We start from the raw sequence: 17,600 nt of genomic DNA, 5'->3' as shown, positions 1-17,600 counted from the left end.
TCACAATTATACCACTACCCAGGCTACAGATGAACTTATTTTTAAAAAGAGGGTAGTCTGTGGTCCAAAGGACGTTTATTTAAAACAAAGGTGACAAGGTGTAGGAAGCAGGAAGAAGGGAGAACAACAATTTTAACATAAAAGCACATAGGAAGCATCTCAAAAAAAAAAAAAGCAATGGAGGAAGCTATATTTCATACATATACAAACTGCTGACCTCTAAGGATTATTTACACCAAAACTTTATAAAATAGCATTTCAAGTCAGCACTTAAGCCAGTGTTACTAATTTTTGTTACAAAAAGTTAAAGCGACAAACTTCACATTTTTAAGTTGTACATTTGCAACAGCATTTTTTAAGCTTATTTTTTTCTAAGTTGGTCCAAGTGCAAGCTGGTGGAAGAGATTTTTTTCCAGACACAAAAAAGAACATGGATTCCAAATATAATGACCATTCCTGATGAAGACATAAACACAGTGCTTAAGAAAGGGTGGAATGGGAGGGTGTGGACAGGGTAGGAACAATTTTCCAGTAAATAAGGAGCTTCAGTCTTTAGAGGCAACACGGTATGCTAGAAAGGGCACTGGAATAAGAATCAGAAGACCTGGATTTGAATCCTAGCTCTGCCATATTCTAGCTATATGATCTTAAGCAACAAACTTTACCTCTCTGAGCCTCAGTTTCCTTATCTGTAAAATGAAGACAATAATACCTGTATCTCCCAGAGTGATTAAGTTTTAATAGATATAGGGCTATGTGGAGTATCTATTTCTTTTTGTGTGAGCTTTGGTAGTTTGTATCTTTCAGGGAATTCGTCCATTTTACTTAAGTTGTTGAATTTATTTGCAATATTGTTCACAATATTGTAACTAGCCTTTTAACATCTGTAGGATCTATAATGATGTCACTTCCCTCATTCCTGATATTGGTAAAAGCTATGGAATTTTAAATCCATAGCAGATGGTGTGGGGGAATGCATGCTCTATGTTTTGGTCTTTAATAAAGTTTCTGACATCTGGCAGATGCAAATAAATGTTTCCTAGATGAAAATCTACAGTTTCAAGGAGTCAAGGCTATTGTTAAGTTGTTAGAGTTCTGTCTATCCATCCATCTATTCATCTAGCAAGCCAAACATTCATTCATCCATCCATCCAATTGGTAGTTGGGAGAAGGAACAAAGGAAAAAGAAAAATTGAAATTTGCTTCCAAATTGCTGATGAGAAAGCATTTAAGATATTCCTAGAGAATTTGAGATTTTTAAAAATATTTTAAAATTATGTGTGGGTCATTGTTTCTCAGTTGGAGAAAACAAGTGAGAGGCTCAGAGTTCCCTGGAAGCTTGAGTCAAAAATTCTCAAGCAACGACTGAACCTCAGGGCTTAATGAAAGCAACCTGATCTTTCTTGAACTTATTAGTATTCAGTGAAAAAAATGACCAGGACTTGCTTGTCTACCTACCTTTCTGGAACTGGAAAACAAATCCAACAAATGCAGGAAATTTATCTGATTCAAAAGAAACTGACTTCTGGTCAAAGGGCTCTGACTAGCTAGACTGGTGAGCAATGTCTTTGTTGGCCCAGCATGTAGGGTGCACACATGCTTGAAACAAAATAAACTCCAGATCAAGATTCATGACCCAAGAATATTTATGGGGAAAAACTGAACCTTCTTTTACTTGGATCTAGTTTAGGAAGGGAGAAAATGGGCATTCCCCCTCTGTCTGGCCAAGTGCAACATCCCTTTTAAAAATGAAAGAGATGGAGGCAGGCCTGTGAATTAGCAGAGCAGATGGTGTGGGGGAATGCATGCTCTATGTTTTGATCTTTAAAACTCGCTTGACTGTTAGACTTAACTACTAATTCAGTTGTTTCCCAACCTAAAAATACCAGTTAGAATTATTTAGTCTATGCAAGAAAAGGTGGTAACTTCATTTTAAGACTTGTGACTTTGCTTTTTCCTGTAAATACTGGTCCCATATGGTGATGCTAAGAATCCTGATTCTACCACTTACTAGTTGTATTGCCTTGGGAAAGAACTTTTTTCTCTTTGAACCTGTTCCTTCATCTATGAATTGGAGAAAAGTACTTAACTCATGGAGTTATTGTGGACTTTGGAGCTGACATACATAAAGAGCCCACCTAGCTCAGTGCCTGGCTATAGTAAGTGGTCAACAAATGCTAGCTGCCATTTATTATTCTAGCAGGATTCTCAAACTGTCCTCCATTCTCTGTGTCTGCCACATAGCTGCTTAACTGGCCAAGCCAAACTGCCTCTTGCATTAAAAAAAAAACTTGCTTTAATTGCAAAGGACAGAACCTGGCCACAGAAGGGGATTATTCCCTGCCTTTCCACTGATTCCCAGGTTTGGGAAGAAAAGGCAATTATGGAGTCAAATTACAGTATCCTTAGGTGCCCCCTAAGTCATAGCTCCCCTGTCTAAGGGGAAGAAATATTAGAAAATAAAAAGATATTTGCATTTCCCAACTGCCTACTCTTTGCTGTGTGACTAAATGACATGTGGCCTTGAGCCAGCCCTGAAGATAAATGGCTCAGTGCTGTGTTGTGGAAAGCCTCTAATATGCTTGTGGCCCTAAATCTGTGGGCATGATGCTTGTCTGCTATCTGGCAGACAATGCAGAACTCCTGGCATGGCTGATATGGAATGATCTGGCTCCCCTTGGGAATCCCTTCGTAGGCAGTCACCCAATGAAGAGACAAAGCAAGAGCAGGCTTCCATCAGCAGGGTTCCCTGGAACAACTTAACAAAAACAGACACAAGTTTCTTCCCTTGATGAAGCGGCTGCCTGATTCAGTGGCCTGGGAGTAAGGAGCCCTGAGGTCTAGCTCCAGCTCTGACTGACTTGCTCCGTGATTTTGGCCATGTCACTTCCCCTTTCTAAGCCTCAGTCAGACCAGATGATGCTGATGGTCCCTTCTACCTCTGACAGTCTGTGTGTCTGGGTTGAGCCTCCTGGAGAACAAACCTTAGTCTGATATTCACATATCCTTTCCAGACCCCTTCACAGTAAAATAAAAATAAAAGTTACATATTTGAATGTGGATCACAAAAGAAATGCCCTCTTCCCCTTCTCTGTAAGGAAAGTGGAGCAAAATGCCGCAGGTGTGATCTTCACATGAACAAGGAGAACTTGGAAAACCCTTTCCCTTTTGTGCAACACATACAGCCCCATGTTTGCTGAGAGTTCTTGGTGGGCCCGCCCCTCACTGGATCACGTCTCCTCTTAAGGCACTAGGCAGTATCTGTGCTGGGACTGTAGGCAGTTGGGAGAGTGGACAAGGATGGAAGGCATTGAAACCACAAAGGCCAATTTGCAGAGAGGGTGCCAGGCTTCTCCTGGGACTCAAAAAGTAAACGCAAGCTCTCACACTTTCCCTTGGACATCACAGTAGCTCTAGAAGCCGGGAATGACCCACTCAAAGCTGAAACCATGGTCAAAGAACTGGCCCACCCCTCATCTTTGAATGCAGCCCTGTGAAAGGGTGAGGCTGGCTCCTGGGAGTACAGGGACACCAACAGCGTCACTGTGGCCCCTGCCCTCGTGTTCCACAGTACCATAATCTTACAGAAAAGAGGCAAACCGTTTAAAACTGTACCTGTACAGAGATGCCACCACACTGAGTGGCGTATCTCGTTATAATTTATATATATAGTGCATATTTATATATTTTTTAAAAGTCTTTCAGAAAGAACAATTGAAAGCTATTGGGAGAAGGAAAACAAAAGACATTATATAAAACTTTCCAAGCTGTCACTCAACGAGGATTCTCTGCTCCTGGGGTTTTAAAACTCTGGGTTTAACAGAGCCAATAAAAATCCTTTGAAATAATATGCCTGGCCAATTTAAATACCTCAAGATGGCACACTGACTGTCAAGGCAGCCCTTCCTGCTGGCGCATGTTCCTGAGTTCACAAAGGTGCTGTGGGGAAAAGAGGGGCAGGAGCGGTGGCTGCCGAACTTGAGTGGCAAGCAATCTGCAGTCCACCGGAGGCCGGGTGCGGAGGCAGGGCCCCCCACAGCCCCGCTCAGAAGTTCTGCTGCCGCCGCTTCTTGGCCTCAATGGCGTCCAGGATGGGCTGCCGCTTCGACTGGTACTTCTGCCGGATCTCTTCAATCTCCTGCTCCATCATGGGGTCGAGGGCCAAGAGCCTCTTCTGAAGGTCTTCCACTGTCCAGCTCTTCAGCTAGAACAGAAGTGGAAAGTCCAGTCACGACAAAGCCCAGATCGGCAAGATTCGCAGCAAAGCGGCGGCGAAGCCCTGCCTCTCCAGACACCCGCAGGAAGGGAGAAACCGAGGGCAGTGTGCTCAGACCACGTTTGGTTGGAAAGTGACGTTCATTCAAATGAATGGCACACCACACCAAGCTTTTCTGAGAAAATTTATCCCTGGAAGAGTTCTAAGTACTAATCTTTTTTGTTTACTGTGCCTCAATCAGGCACTTAATGGGTGATACTTCCATCTCCCTTATCTTTTAAAATAATTACACATGGATTCACTGTTAGGGCATTAAAAGAACAGTAATTTGTTCTATGCAAAATAATGGTTGCCTCCTGGTTCCTGTCCTGCCCATGAGATGGGCACTTAGATGGTAACCATGTCCCCTTCTAGAAACCACACTGGGGAAGATGGGTGCTGACTGAGTATCAGATGCTGCCCCAACCCTGCCTTCCAATCCTCAATGTCTTGGCAACATCACACTAATCATGACTAACACTTACTAGGGGATAAGCATGTGTCACGTACCACACTCTAAGCACTTTATATGGATTATCTACATAAATATCTTGGGAATATAGATACAACCCTTGGGTGGGGCGGGGAAGAGTTGGAGAAACCTTGAAATTTAGGAGATTAAGTTTCATCATCTAGAGAAAAAAACAGAACTTGGTATAAAAATTAATAATAATGGCTAGCACTTACTTAGTTAGTGCTTTCTATGCACAGACACTAAGTGCTTTATTCCTCAAAACGACTCTATTATTTGAGTATGTTACCCCCATGTTACAGATGAACAGGCCAAGGAAGAGGGTGGCTAAGTAATTTGCCCACTGCCTCCCAGCCAGTAAGGGACGTCAAGATTCAAACCTGGGCACTGTGGCTCCAGTCCGTGCTCTTAACCACTGTCACAAAAAGCAGACCAGTGAAGCACAGGTTTTACAACCAACTCACCCTGTGTTTAAAACATGGCTCTGCCTCTTGCAAATGCTTTGAGACTCAGGCGAGTTGCCATCTCTGGGCCTTCCTCACTGCAGAAGTGGGACAGCAATTCCTCATCATGATTATTTTAAGAATTAAATGAGATCATGGCGTTGTTTATCATAGTGCCAGGTGCACCATGTGCTTGAAGATGGCAGTGCGAGTAACAACCCTCTCTCTACCAGAGTCCAGCAGTGTGCTGGTGTCCAACCTGTGCCTGCAGCTGTCGGGCAAGTGGCCTTGTTGCTGTATGTATGGAGTGTTCGCTCAGTCAAACCCAGGCCATCCTGGCTGGCAGGGGTGGGAATGACTGCTGACATTACCCATAGCAGGTGGTGATTAATTCTGTGAGCTCACAACCAGTTTAATAGGTACAGTGTTTCAAGAACTCAAGGGCTCTCTCAAGTTTCAGGAGAGATTTATAGAATCATCATCTCCCTCAGCCCCTTCCTGAGGCCCTGACAGGGAAGTGGTACAGGAAGGGGGCTGCATGAGCCTCTTTCTGTCCACCCTTCCTTTAGAGGGTGGGGTGTGAGTGCAAAGTGCTACAGTGCCTCCCCAGAAATGGTTTAGTGGCCTGTCACCACAGGAATTTTCCTTGGCCAGCTTCAGGGTAGTGGTCTGAGAAGTGAGAAAAGCCTCACCCAGTAGCTCAAGATGAAGGGTTCTTTGTCAAGTGAGAATCGAAAGACTGGAGGCTGTGTGTGATGCTGTAAAGCTGGGCTGAAAAAAATGCATCTTGTTTCCCTGTCTGTGGTTTTATACTAGGCAGGAGGTTGGTATTCTTGGCCTAGGACACCCCAAACAGTGATGCTCGTCTCATGTTTCACTTTTTCTATTCCTTCTCCAAAGACAGAACACCCCAAACCTAATACTGAATTGTTACTGATAGTTAAGAATTTGATCTTTAGAATCTTTAGGATCCTAAATCTTTACTGTTTATGCAACTCTGGACAAACAGCTTACCTCTTTAAGTCTCAGTTTCCTCCTCTGAAAAACAGACAATACTAGTTCCTTCATTCTTGGGATGGGATGAGAATTTGAGGAATTAATGGGTGTGACATTCTTAGCTCGGAACATCATGTAGTAGGTATGTGGCAGATAGTCAGCATTCCAGAAGTGGTAATTATCACAGTTGTTATTAATAACTTATTGTTTTTAATATTACCATTATTATTAGTACTATTGGGATTTCTCTAATTAATTAATCTCCATAAATAAGCTGTTCCTATAACCTCCAATTCAAGCCAGAATCAAACAAGTGAAAAAGAAAATATTCTACTCTATTTTAGGTTAACAATGCCTAAGGGCTGGCACTTCCTGAAAATGCCTATTAACTCATGTATAGTTTAACAAAATATTTTTCATTCATCTATCCATCCATCCATTTATCAAATAGTCACTGAACACCTACTGCAGGCCAGACACTGTCCAAGACACATAGGATATATCAGTGAAAAAACCCCCAAAAAACCAAAACCAAAAATCATTGCCCTTGTGAAGCTTACATTTTAGTGAGGCAAGACAGACAACTGACAATTAACACAGTAATTTAGTAAATTATTCTTACATTAGATGATGATATGAAAAGAAAAGAAACAGCACCGTGAAGGAAGGGGAGTCAGGAATTGGGAGGGGAGACTCACTTTCCCCCATCCAGTAGGATTGAGAGTCAACTGCAAGATGAAGGAAGGAAAGTCAGTAGACCTGCACTGGCTTTCCAACTTGTTCTACAACTTCAGGCAAGCCCTGTCTCCACCCTGAGCCTGTTTCCCTATTTTTGGGAAAGGGCTGCCTAGATGATCTCAGAGGTTGATTTTCAAAATCAGTGTTTCTCAAAGTGACAAGGGTCACCTGCATCAGAATCACATATTAAAAATAGAGTATTGGGCTCCAACTTAGAGCTACTAGATCAGATCCCTAGGCGGCAAGGCACAGGACTGTGCATGCTACAGAAGCCACTCAGGTGTTTCTTAAAAGTCCTCAAGTTTGATAATTCTTCATCTTCCTTCTTGTTTTCCTGGCAGCCAAATTCTCACCATAATTGCTGATCTCTGGTCAAAGCTTCTTCTAGGTTTCCAATTTCTGTGTGGCTTTTTTGCCCTTGACTCCAATCTGGGGGCAGGAACAAGCACCCTTGCTTTACCTCTGCCTCCTTCAGACTAACAGACTTGTCCAAGGGCTCTGGGGCTAAGTTACACCTGACCTATGAGAACACAGCCTGCCGGTCACTGCTAATGACTGCTCACACCATCCAGATATGGATTTTCTGAAAACAAGCTCAGAGAATGGTTTTATGGCGCCAAGCGTAGCATTTCACCTTCCTGGCCCTTGGCGGCATGAATAAATTTCAAATGGAGATCTTGCAGTAAAATAACTGCACTTCTACAGTTTTGCTCCAACCAGCATTCTGAAGGAGCAAAGTAGGGTAATCACCGTTTAGTATCACCTCTATCCCCTGGAATTTAAACATCCTTTCTATACTGTGACTCCCACACTTCCATTTCCAGAGCAGAATTCTCCTCTGAACTCCAGACTCACACATCCACACCACATCCAACAGGGTATCTTGAAGAAATATGCGCTATAACACATCCCAAACAGGACTCTTGTGGCCCACCCCTCCCTCATCCCCAAACCTCTTCTCCTTACTTCCCATCTTCCCATCTCCAGAACGGCACCACCATCCTCCCTGGTGTCCCAAATCATCCCCGATGCTTCTCCTTCCCTCACCACCCCCTGCCCACATGGCATCCTTCCATCTAGTCTCTGGAATACTGGTGTAACTGAAATCCAAGCACTTTTTTCTATCTCCACCTCCAACCCCTCAGTTCAGACCACCATCACCTCACAGTGACAAATATAATTAAAAATACAGAAATGAATTGCCCTTCTACTATCTACAACACCCAGAATAAAGTCCAACAACTCACCCGGGCTACAGAGGCCCTACACCTCTGGCCCCACTGTCCCCTCCAACTTCATTACTTACTGCTCTCCTCTCTCTCAGGACCCTCTAGCCATGATTTCCTCAAACAGGTCACTCTTATTCTGGTCTCAAGTGTGTGATTTCTGATCCTTCTGCCTGGATGGCTTGTCCCCAGTTCAGGCCTTAGTGCAGCGGTCACCTCCTCAGAGAATTTGAGCAAGCCTCTATCTTACCTAGAACGGTCACCTCCTCTCCATTATTCTCTATCTCAGCACCTAGTTTATTTCCCTCAAAACAATCCAATCCAATCCCCTGTCACGGTTACCCTGTAAGCCATCCTTACTAGGACGGAAGTTCTACGGGGGCAGGGACTTGGTCTTGTTCACCATGCCAAGCATAATACTGGCTGACGGAATGAATAAACTGCCCTTCATTTCCAGTCAAACAATAATGGAGGCCACTGAAATCCAGGGGGATGGGGCGGCAAGCTTCCCCTGAGCACCACTGCATGTAAAAGGCTCTGGGTGAGGTGCTGGAATGACTCAGTGTGGAGTAAAGAGTGAGTCCTGCCCTCAGTTCTAAGGGAGCTTATTTTCCTCTCTACAGTCTTTTGAAATTGAAGGCTGGCTCTGCTCACTTGATTAAAGTTTCTATGTCTTATATTGACGGATAAGCAGCAGGTCTCCAGTTCTGGCTTAATCATCTTTAAAGGGCATGTCCATTTTCATTTTTTATTCAGACAAAGAAGACCTTCCACTACAAGAAATACACTTTGGGAAGAATGAGATAGTCAAAAGAACACGACATGATCCTTCCGAACAAGACACAATGAATGCTAAGGCCAGAGGGTGGGTTATGCTGAAGAGAACAGCCTGAGCACAGGGATTTTTGGCTGTCTTCCTGGGAGAGGTCACAGCAGGAAAGGTAAATGAAAATGAGCCTCTTGATTATGGTTGTTCAGAATTCCCTGACCACTTGGATGCTAATCAACACGTCAGTCTTGGGTGAATGGAAAAGGACAGGCTCCTTCAGAGTCCGACAGGCGGTACCGATGCTGTGCAGCTGCACTCACTCGCTAGTGTCTAATGAGCACCCGGACTTCACTCTCCTGCCTTTAACCCACTCGGATGGTGGACGCCTGTCAAAGGGTGTCTGAGCAAGTAGAGGCAACCATGTACATACAGATGAGAGTTCTCTTAAAAGATGTGGTCTCTGGGAATGTGTTGTACCCTAAAGTAGTCAATTTTTGTGCAAAATTCAGCCTCACCCTGTTTCTGCAGGATACAATGCTGTCTTATTTACTGCTGGATTCCACACACAGACACAGAAAAGATACGTTAAATATTTGAGCACATGCCATATGTTCAGCACTGAGCTAAGCATTTTGTCTGCACTTTTTCATTTAATCCATGTAAAGTAGGTATTATTAATGTCCTCCTTTTATAAATGTGGTCAACAGGCATATGATTGGGCAAGTAATTTGCCCAAAGTGATACAGCAAGGAATTGGAGGAGACTGTACCCACTACCTGAAGGGTTTCTGGAAATAGGCCTGTGTTCGTGAAAAATGTGGTAAGACTGGAAGAAACGTGAATTTAGTTGATACTAAATATGTCAGATGGTCCTCACATTCAAAAATGCCACTGCCAGTGGTGATGGGCTTAGGCGGGTTACTTGCCCTCTCCGGGATTTGGTCTCCTCGCCTGGAAAATGGGGATGCTGCAGCTTACCTCGCTGCCTGTCCTCCTGTGCAGACACCGGTGCCTACTCTGCCCACGCTGCTGCTGAGGGGCAGTGGTGCAATTCAAGGTTGCAGAACATGATTCAGATAGAATCAACCAACTTGATGGCAGCTCTACTAGGCCAGGAACACTCACGGGCTAAAGGAATGTAAAAGGTAGTATCTGCTGGGGAAGCAGCCAGGCTTAGGGGCAAGGGCACCAGCTTTGAGTTGGATGCACCTGGATTTTGTGGGAGCTCTGCTCTTGGGAGCTGGATGCCCCTGGGCAAGTCCTCTCATCTGCACCTCACTTTCTGCATTTTCCAATGGGGGACAACAGTATTTACCCTACAAGGGAAGTTGTGGGGTTGACAAAGTATATAACACAGTATCTGGTGCACACAGAAAGTGTAGTAGGTGGGAGCTACCACCTTAAATCCTTTTTTGGAAAATGGAGGAAATCGTGAGTAGTATAAATAGCTGCTGTTGCTATAAGAACTGAGCTTGAGGAGCTCACAATATGGTACAGAACACACACACACACACACACACACATCCTAGTGAACTCTGTGAGAAACCCCAAATCTGGCATGTTTCCTCTGGGCAAGACCATAGCAAAATCCTAAGGTTCCCAGCGTTAATATGAATACAGAAGGCTGATGGGAATTGATTTATTCTCCAATAGCCCAGCAACTCTGATATTCTCAATTACACCATGTCAGTGTCAGTTGCACAACTGGCCTGAAGAACAATTGAGGACATCTGGCTGATGTTTCACCACAAGTGACAAGCAGTCTATCTTGAATCAGCAGAGTCAAACTAAACTAAACACACTGCAACGTATAGCAGAGCTTCATCCTGCCTTGGCAACAAGGCCCTCAGTAGACAGTGAATACCCAAGGTTTAGATACAGGTTGTATTTCCAAGTTCTGCTCCTCTGCTCCTAGGAACTCTTACTTCTGCAGTCTATTGTGCAGATAGCGTCATGATATGTCCTTAAAAAAACATCAAAGGGAGACCTGCCAAAGCTCTTAAGGACAAGCTCGATTCTGTGCATACTGTACTTGGGCACTCACAATTCTACATCATCCCTTCTTCTGGACAGCTGAGTCAAGCTGATGCCCTGTCATATGCAATGTTTTATTGTGGCCAAGAATGAGGAAAGAACACGCCTTTGGAATTTAGCAAGATGAAAAGGGAGCTTGATCGAAGCTTCAAAGTCTAATGAAGCCACCAGTATGCCATTCCATGCCTTCAACAGCAGCTGCTAGAAGGTTAGCTGATGTGCAACAGAGAAAAGATACAAAAGTCAGTCAAAAGACTTCTAGGGACCTAAGTGTCCATCAGTAGATGAATGGATAAAGAAGATGTGGTACATATACACAATGGAATATTATTCAGCCATAAGAAGAAAACAAATCCTACTATTTGCAACAACACGGATGGAGCTAGAGGGTATTATACTTAGTGAAATAAGCTACGTGGAGAAAGACAAGTATCAAATGATTTCACTCATCTGTGGAGTATAAGAACAAAGGAAAAACTGAAGGAACAAAACAGCAGCAGACTCACAGAACCCAAGAATGGACTAACAGTTACCAAAGGGAAAGGGACTGGGGAGGAAGGGTGGGAGAAGGGAAAAAAGGGACATTACGAATAGCACACATAATGTAGGGGGGGTGGGCACGGGGAAGGCAGTATAGCCCAGAGAAGACAAGTAGTGACTCTATAGCATCTTACTACGCTGATGGACAGTGACTGTAATGGGGTATGTGGTGGGGACTTGATAATGGTGGGAATGTAGTAACCACAATGTTGCTCATATAATTGTATATTAATGATATCAAAAAATAAAATAAAATGGAAAAAACAAAAAAGACATCTAGGGTATTGACTTAGTTGCACCAAAGATTCTTCCTCTTTCTCAATGTGACCTTGTCTGAATCAAGGAGTGGATTCTAGACTAAGGCGAGGTGACTCTGGAAGGTAAGATTCTCAGGTGATGCGGTACTAGCTCAGCAGGTAAGTGAGAAGACAGGCAGAGAAGCAAGGAAGCTGACAATCTAATTGTTACTTGTGTGGATTCAGTAAGCACAGGGCCACTCAATTCGAAAAGATCTTGTTCCTTAAGTGGATCTTGTAAGAATTTTAATGAGAGATTTCCTCCGACTCAAATTATGGTCATTCCAATTTTGCTTCCATCATTCCTTTAACAAAATCTTCCTAAAGCTTGTCCAGTAAGGAAGAAAAGCTGCAAAACTGTTAGCAATTAACAATTACTTGAATCCCATTTTGAGCTTATTACTTCAAATCAATACATGGAACCTTATCAGAATTTCAACCAAAGAAAACATGACTGCATGTATATAAAATATTTACTGAGCAGACTGGAATGGATGCAGATCTTAAGCCTGGGTAAGACAAAGAAATCTGGCTCCAAGCAGGCATGGTGATGTAATGACGAGAGCTCTGAAGATTGGCCTCAAACCACCCCAAGACTGCATCCAGAGAGCCTGCCGCCCAGAGAGGGGGCTCAGCACATAGTGTGTGTGTGCATGTGTGCATATGAAGGAGATGATCTGATGAATGTTATAAACAAAAAGACAAAAATAAGGTTCTTTTTCTTTAAATAATGGGGATTTATTAATATAAAGTATATGACTTGAAGATTGTTAGTTTTTTGTGATTTATTGAAAATCACCCTTAAATTTACATGACAAAATTAATTTGCTAAGTAATACTTCTGCATGCTTAGAATTTACTCCAGGTCTGCTAAGCAGGAACTTTTACAACTTAACTGAAATTCACAATGCACCTGCTTTTCGTTGTTGTTTTGTTTTAATTCTGTGAGCTTTATAGTAGTTTTTGGCCAAAGGTAATAAGATTCTGACCAAACCCAGATTTTTTTCCTACCACCATTGACTCTGGCTTTCCGCAGCAAGAACCCAAAGGAACTTCCATACTCCAAACACAAAAAAATAATGGATCTCAAGGCAGCCTGCATTGCTCCTATTTGGCACTGTATCTTTATTTTAATTATAAAGATGTAGTGAGTACTGTGCCGTGTCAGACATTTGTGCTAGGCTTGGACTGGGCAGGAGTAGGGATGATGGGGGTGTGTGAATAAGTAAGGGTGTGTATGGGACAGGAAGCATATGGTAGGACCCCTTCACACTGTAAGTGGAGGTAAATGAGGTTAGATAAGTCCGAAAACAAGCTATATCTGAGGCATTGCTAAGTGCCTAATGACTGCTAACAGTAATGACAGCAACTTTAAACTGAGTGCCATGTGCTAGGCATTGTGCTCAGCACTTCACATGTATTACCTCGTGTAATCCTCAGAACAGTCCATGAAATAAGTAGTAGTATCCCATTTTACAGAGGTGGGAACTGAGGCTTAAAGAGTTTCAGGAATTTGTACATAGCCCCAGAGTCATTAAGTATATAAGAGGATATAAACCCTAGCCTGTCTGATCGCAAAGCCCGAGACAAGCCAATTCCACATTAAGGCATCATGTGCTACGAGAGTCAAGAGACGGAAGAAACCCTGTGGTCACAGACTCTGAGAGAGAGACCTTATCTTTTTATACATTCATAGTACAAACAAGGGGAGTTCACTCTTATTCAGGGAAAAATCTGAATTGCTGAATTTTAAAAAATGAAATGCAAACTTTGCTATTTTGAGTAACTATCACACTTGAGATGCAGGGAACTAATAAAATTAGGTTAAGTAAATGAAAGGACCTAGGAGTTCACCTGTCAATATTACTAAGAGCTACTCGAAGTTCCTGCTGAATATAATCCCGTCTTCAGTTTAGGCAATGCCCATTCAGCCTTCTCGCCCAGCCCCGGCCGCCACTCATCTCTCTCCCGCGCTACCTTTTCTTTTCACCGAAGTGGGAGTTATTTACGAGGAGGAATTAAATCTGTTTCCAGGAGTCAAGCCAGCAGAAAAGAGTTTTCAATAAATATTTAATAAAGAAATATATCCTTAATATTTAAGCCTTTATTTGAAAATGATACTTTGTATTGGGTTCCCTCCATTACTAGTAAGACACTGGGCTTTTCAGAAGCTTTGAAAAAGATGTAATCAATAAATTAGCCTAAAAACATATATTTTTTATATAAAGTTATGTCAGTTACTCCAGCTTGACTCATGCATGCCAAAATCAAAATGGACAGCTAATCCAGTGTCATGACTGCAGTAAAGTTACAAGGGAAAATGGACATAAAAATTCATTCTAGTCTTCATTGCTTAGGATTGCTCTTTAAGAAAACTTCCATTTAAGTGTAGCTCTAAATTGGTTTATAAATTTCACATTTAAGGAAGCCAAACAATGAGAGGAAAACTTTTGGGAAGTTAGCAAATACATAACCTCCTAGAACAATTCAACCTCCTAGAGAATTGTAGATGTTTAACAAAGGTAAAATACAAGAATAGAGCAGAATATGATGCTCCTGATATCTGAGGCACTAAAGGGGGACATCAAAAGTATCCTCATTCTCAAGGGGATATTAATCTTTCAGAGGATAAGAAAACCTAAAACACCAGCTGCATCAAGCTACTGTTTTAATGTAGTTTAATAATTCAGGGAAAGAGCTAGCTAACCACATAAGAATCCCGGCAAGCTTTCCCTCTGTATAATTTCTTGGGTTGGAAATTTCCAAGATAACAAAAAGGTCAGTCTTTCCCTCTGTCATCTTGCCAAAAGGAAGCCCAAAGAATCCCAAGCAAAATCTGAGAGTAAAATACAAGTTGATGTCACTTTCCTTGATATGTGACTACCTCTATCAAATATGTTATATCTTCAGATTAAATAGGATGCAGTTTTATCACACTAAAACAATAAAATGTTTACAAGCTACTTTGCAGGCCTAACTTTTTACAATTTGGGCTTTCTTCAAGTGGGAAAACTTGTAAGTGAATAGACTCAATTTCTGGTAAGTATATGAAACCCCTTAAGTCCTATTGTTGGACACTCCATGTCATGAACGGTCGGAGATTTGCAACCTAAATAACCAAAAAGAATTTTGCAACAAAAGCAGACAATTCTATCTGCAAGGCATGTCAGAATCTTTCTGTAATGGCCATCAAGTCTTAGAAGCTGAACCCTCCACAGTATCAAAAACATAGTTAGGTCTAAGAGGGGTATGTGTGTGTCCACATAAGACTTTTGATTCTGCCAAAACCACACAACTGCTAAATGGGAATTTTTATCTTTTTATTTTTTGTCTGATTTAAGCCTGTCTAAAAAAGATGATTTAATTCCTTATTCTGTAAAAGCATTAATATGTAAGTCCTAGGTACTTTGATATAGTCCTTTATTCTTTTCAACAAGTGTTTACGGATAATCAAATGTGATTTAATTAATTAATTAATTTTTTTGAGAGGACATCTCTCATATTTATTGATCAGATGGTTGTTAACAACAATAAAATTCTGTATAGGGGACTCAATGCACAATCATTAATCAACCCCAAGCCTAATTCTCAACAATCTCCAATCTTCTAAAGCATAACAAACAAGTTCTTACATGGTGAACAGTGCAAGGGCAGTCATAAAATGTGATTTAATTTATGTATGCCATAGTAATAATTTTCAAATGTGTATAAATTCACAAACCAGAAAAAATTCTTTGTAAAGACCATGTGCCCTGGTTTTTTGGTTTAGAACGGATGATCATCATATTCCTACTGGCATGCTCATCCAAGTTCAGAGTTAAAAACACTGAGCTTCTCTGGTATGAAACTGTTCTTTAAAATTTGCATCCTAAATGTTTTCTATACTGAGCAAGCATCATCAAGAAAGAAACTGCCTCCAACCTGGGGTCTTGAAAAGAACAGGGAGAGTATATCAGTTACCAAGTCATTGTCTCTCAGCTTTGAATGCACCCTTCTCTGTGCTAAACACAGGCACTTCTCCTTTAAATTGTGTGTGACCTTGAGCATCCTCAGCAGAGTTTGGAGGGGCAGTGCAGGGAGGAGGAAGCTGTCCTCAGTGTCTGGCACAAGGGCCAGAAGTGTGGATGTGAGGACAGTGGGTGAAACGTAGCCCAGCCACATCCCAGAACCTGGTTTCTCCGCAGGCCTCGGCCAGGCCATAATCTTTCAGCAGTCCTGCTGATACGGACACTAGATCGTCCACATGGCTCGCAGGCATTGAAGGTTGGCATCCAGACCTGCAGTGCACATCCATGTCACTGACTGCTGATCACCTGCTCCTCCTCTGCACTCCAGAGGGTAGCCCATGGTTTGCCCAGAGCCTCTGGGCTAGCTTTGGTCTAGCCTGATCAGTGAACTCCTCTGCTATGCCTTGGGATGAATCCTACCTTCTCTCCTGAGGTCTGAAACCCCTGGTGGTTTGTCCCTCACTGGGTATGCTCCTTCAGCCCTAGGGAAGCACGTAAGCTTTTCCTAGATCTTATCATTACTCTCTTATCACAGATTATAACTCCTAGTATTAAACTCCCTGTGTTTAACCTACTGTGTGGTTTCCATCTCCTGAATGGATCCAGACTGCTACAGTGAGGAAAGGTGACCTGAGTACCCACGAGCATGTGCCTACTTACTAATGGAAAAATGTCCAAGATGCCAAACCCCAAATAAAAATTAAATTCAAAAAATGCCCAGTTTCAAATCCAGAATAGTCAAGTATTTTTATTTGCAGCCCAAGTGCAGAATAAAAATACTCTCATTTACTCCCACTGAAAATTATATCAGTGATGAAGAGATAAGTTGTGGCTTATTTGTACAGCTGAAACTACTCAGCTATCAAAAGGAATGATTCCATACACATTCAACAACCTGGATGAATCTCAAAACAACGTGCCCCAGTAAAGTCTATATGCTGTTAAGAGTCCATTCAGAGGATCACAGAAAAGACAAAACTATTGGGACAAAAAAGGGCATGAGGGAACTTTTGGGGGTGATGGAAATGTTTTGTTTTGATTATGGTGGTGTTTACATGACTACACATTTGTCAAAACTCATCAAACTACACTTACAAGGAGCAAATTTTATGGTATATAAATTAAACCTTACTAAATCTGATTTTACAAAACAAAATACTACACATCAAAAATTGTGGAAGGTAGGTAAAAGTAATACAGGGAATTTATGGCCTTACATGCATATATTAGAAAAGAGAGATGACTAAAAATAAGCTCAATTGTCCACCTGAAGGAAAAACAAATACCCAGAATAAACCCATAGAAAGTAGATAAAGGTAGGGAACATAAATTCATGAATTCAGTGCTAATGCTCAATGGTAAAAGGATCAATAAAGCCAAAAGCTGTTTTTTTCAAATAACTAAAAAACTGGAAAATCTCTGGTAAAGTTTGATTTAAAAATAAAGGAAAGAAAAGAGAAAAAAGAAACAAATACTAGGAATGAAAAGCAAACTAGAACTACAGAAACTGAAAAAATTTTAAACCTAAAACTTAATGCCAAAAAAAATTTAAGCTTATGTGAAATCAAGATGTTTTAGGAGAAAAAAACAAGATTTATCTGGAATAAGACCAAAAAGACCATGTACTAAGCAATCTGCACCACCAGGATAAAGTAGGATGAGCTGAGTTGTTAAAAATGTATACTTCAGTGATAGCGCCACAGAAGATGAACCAATCTTGTAAAAATAGATATACTCATGACATTACTGAGCAAAGGGGCTCCCCCTATAAACAGGGAAAAAAAAGTTAAAAACTCCCAATTCCCAGTTCTGGCAACAAGGCAGA

At 41.8% G+C, this 17,600-nt stretch overlaps 1 protein-coding gene across 1 annotated transcript in view; it reads right to left on the bottom strand.

Annotated features, from left to right (window-relative positions):
* Window positions 1-58: 58 nt before the first annotated feature.
* STK4 (serine/threonine kinase 4) overlaps window positions 59-17,600 on the bottom strand; it is an 89,367-nt gene continuing 71,825 nt past the window's right edge. Inside the window, exon 11 of the mRNA XM_036902179.2 lies at window positions 59-4,204. Coding sequence (XP_036758074.1) covers window positions 4,046-4,204 — 159 coding nt within the window. The 3' untranslated portion in view covers window positions 59-4,045. The remainder of the gene's footprint in view (window positions 4,205-17,600) is intronic.

Source organism: Manis pentadactyla, chromosome 5 (assembly GCF_030020395.1).
Source record: "Manis pentadactyla isolate mManPen7 chromosome 5, mManPen7.hap1, whole genome shotgun sequence".
Lineage (NCBI taxonomy): Eukaryota > Metazoa > Chordata > Mammalia > Pholidota > Manidae > Manis > Manis pentadactyla.
Note: the sequence above shows the minus strand (reverse complement) of the source record. Positions and strands in the feature narration are given on the sequence as shown.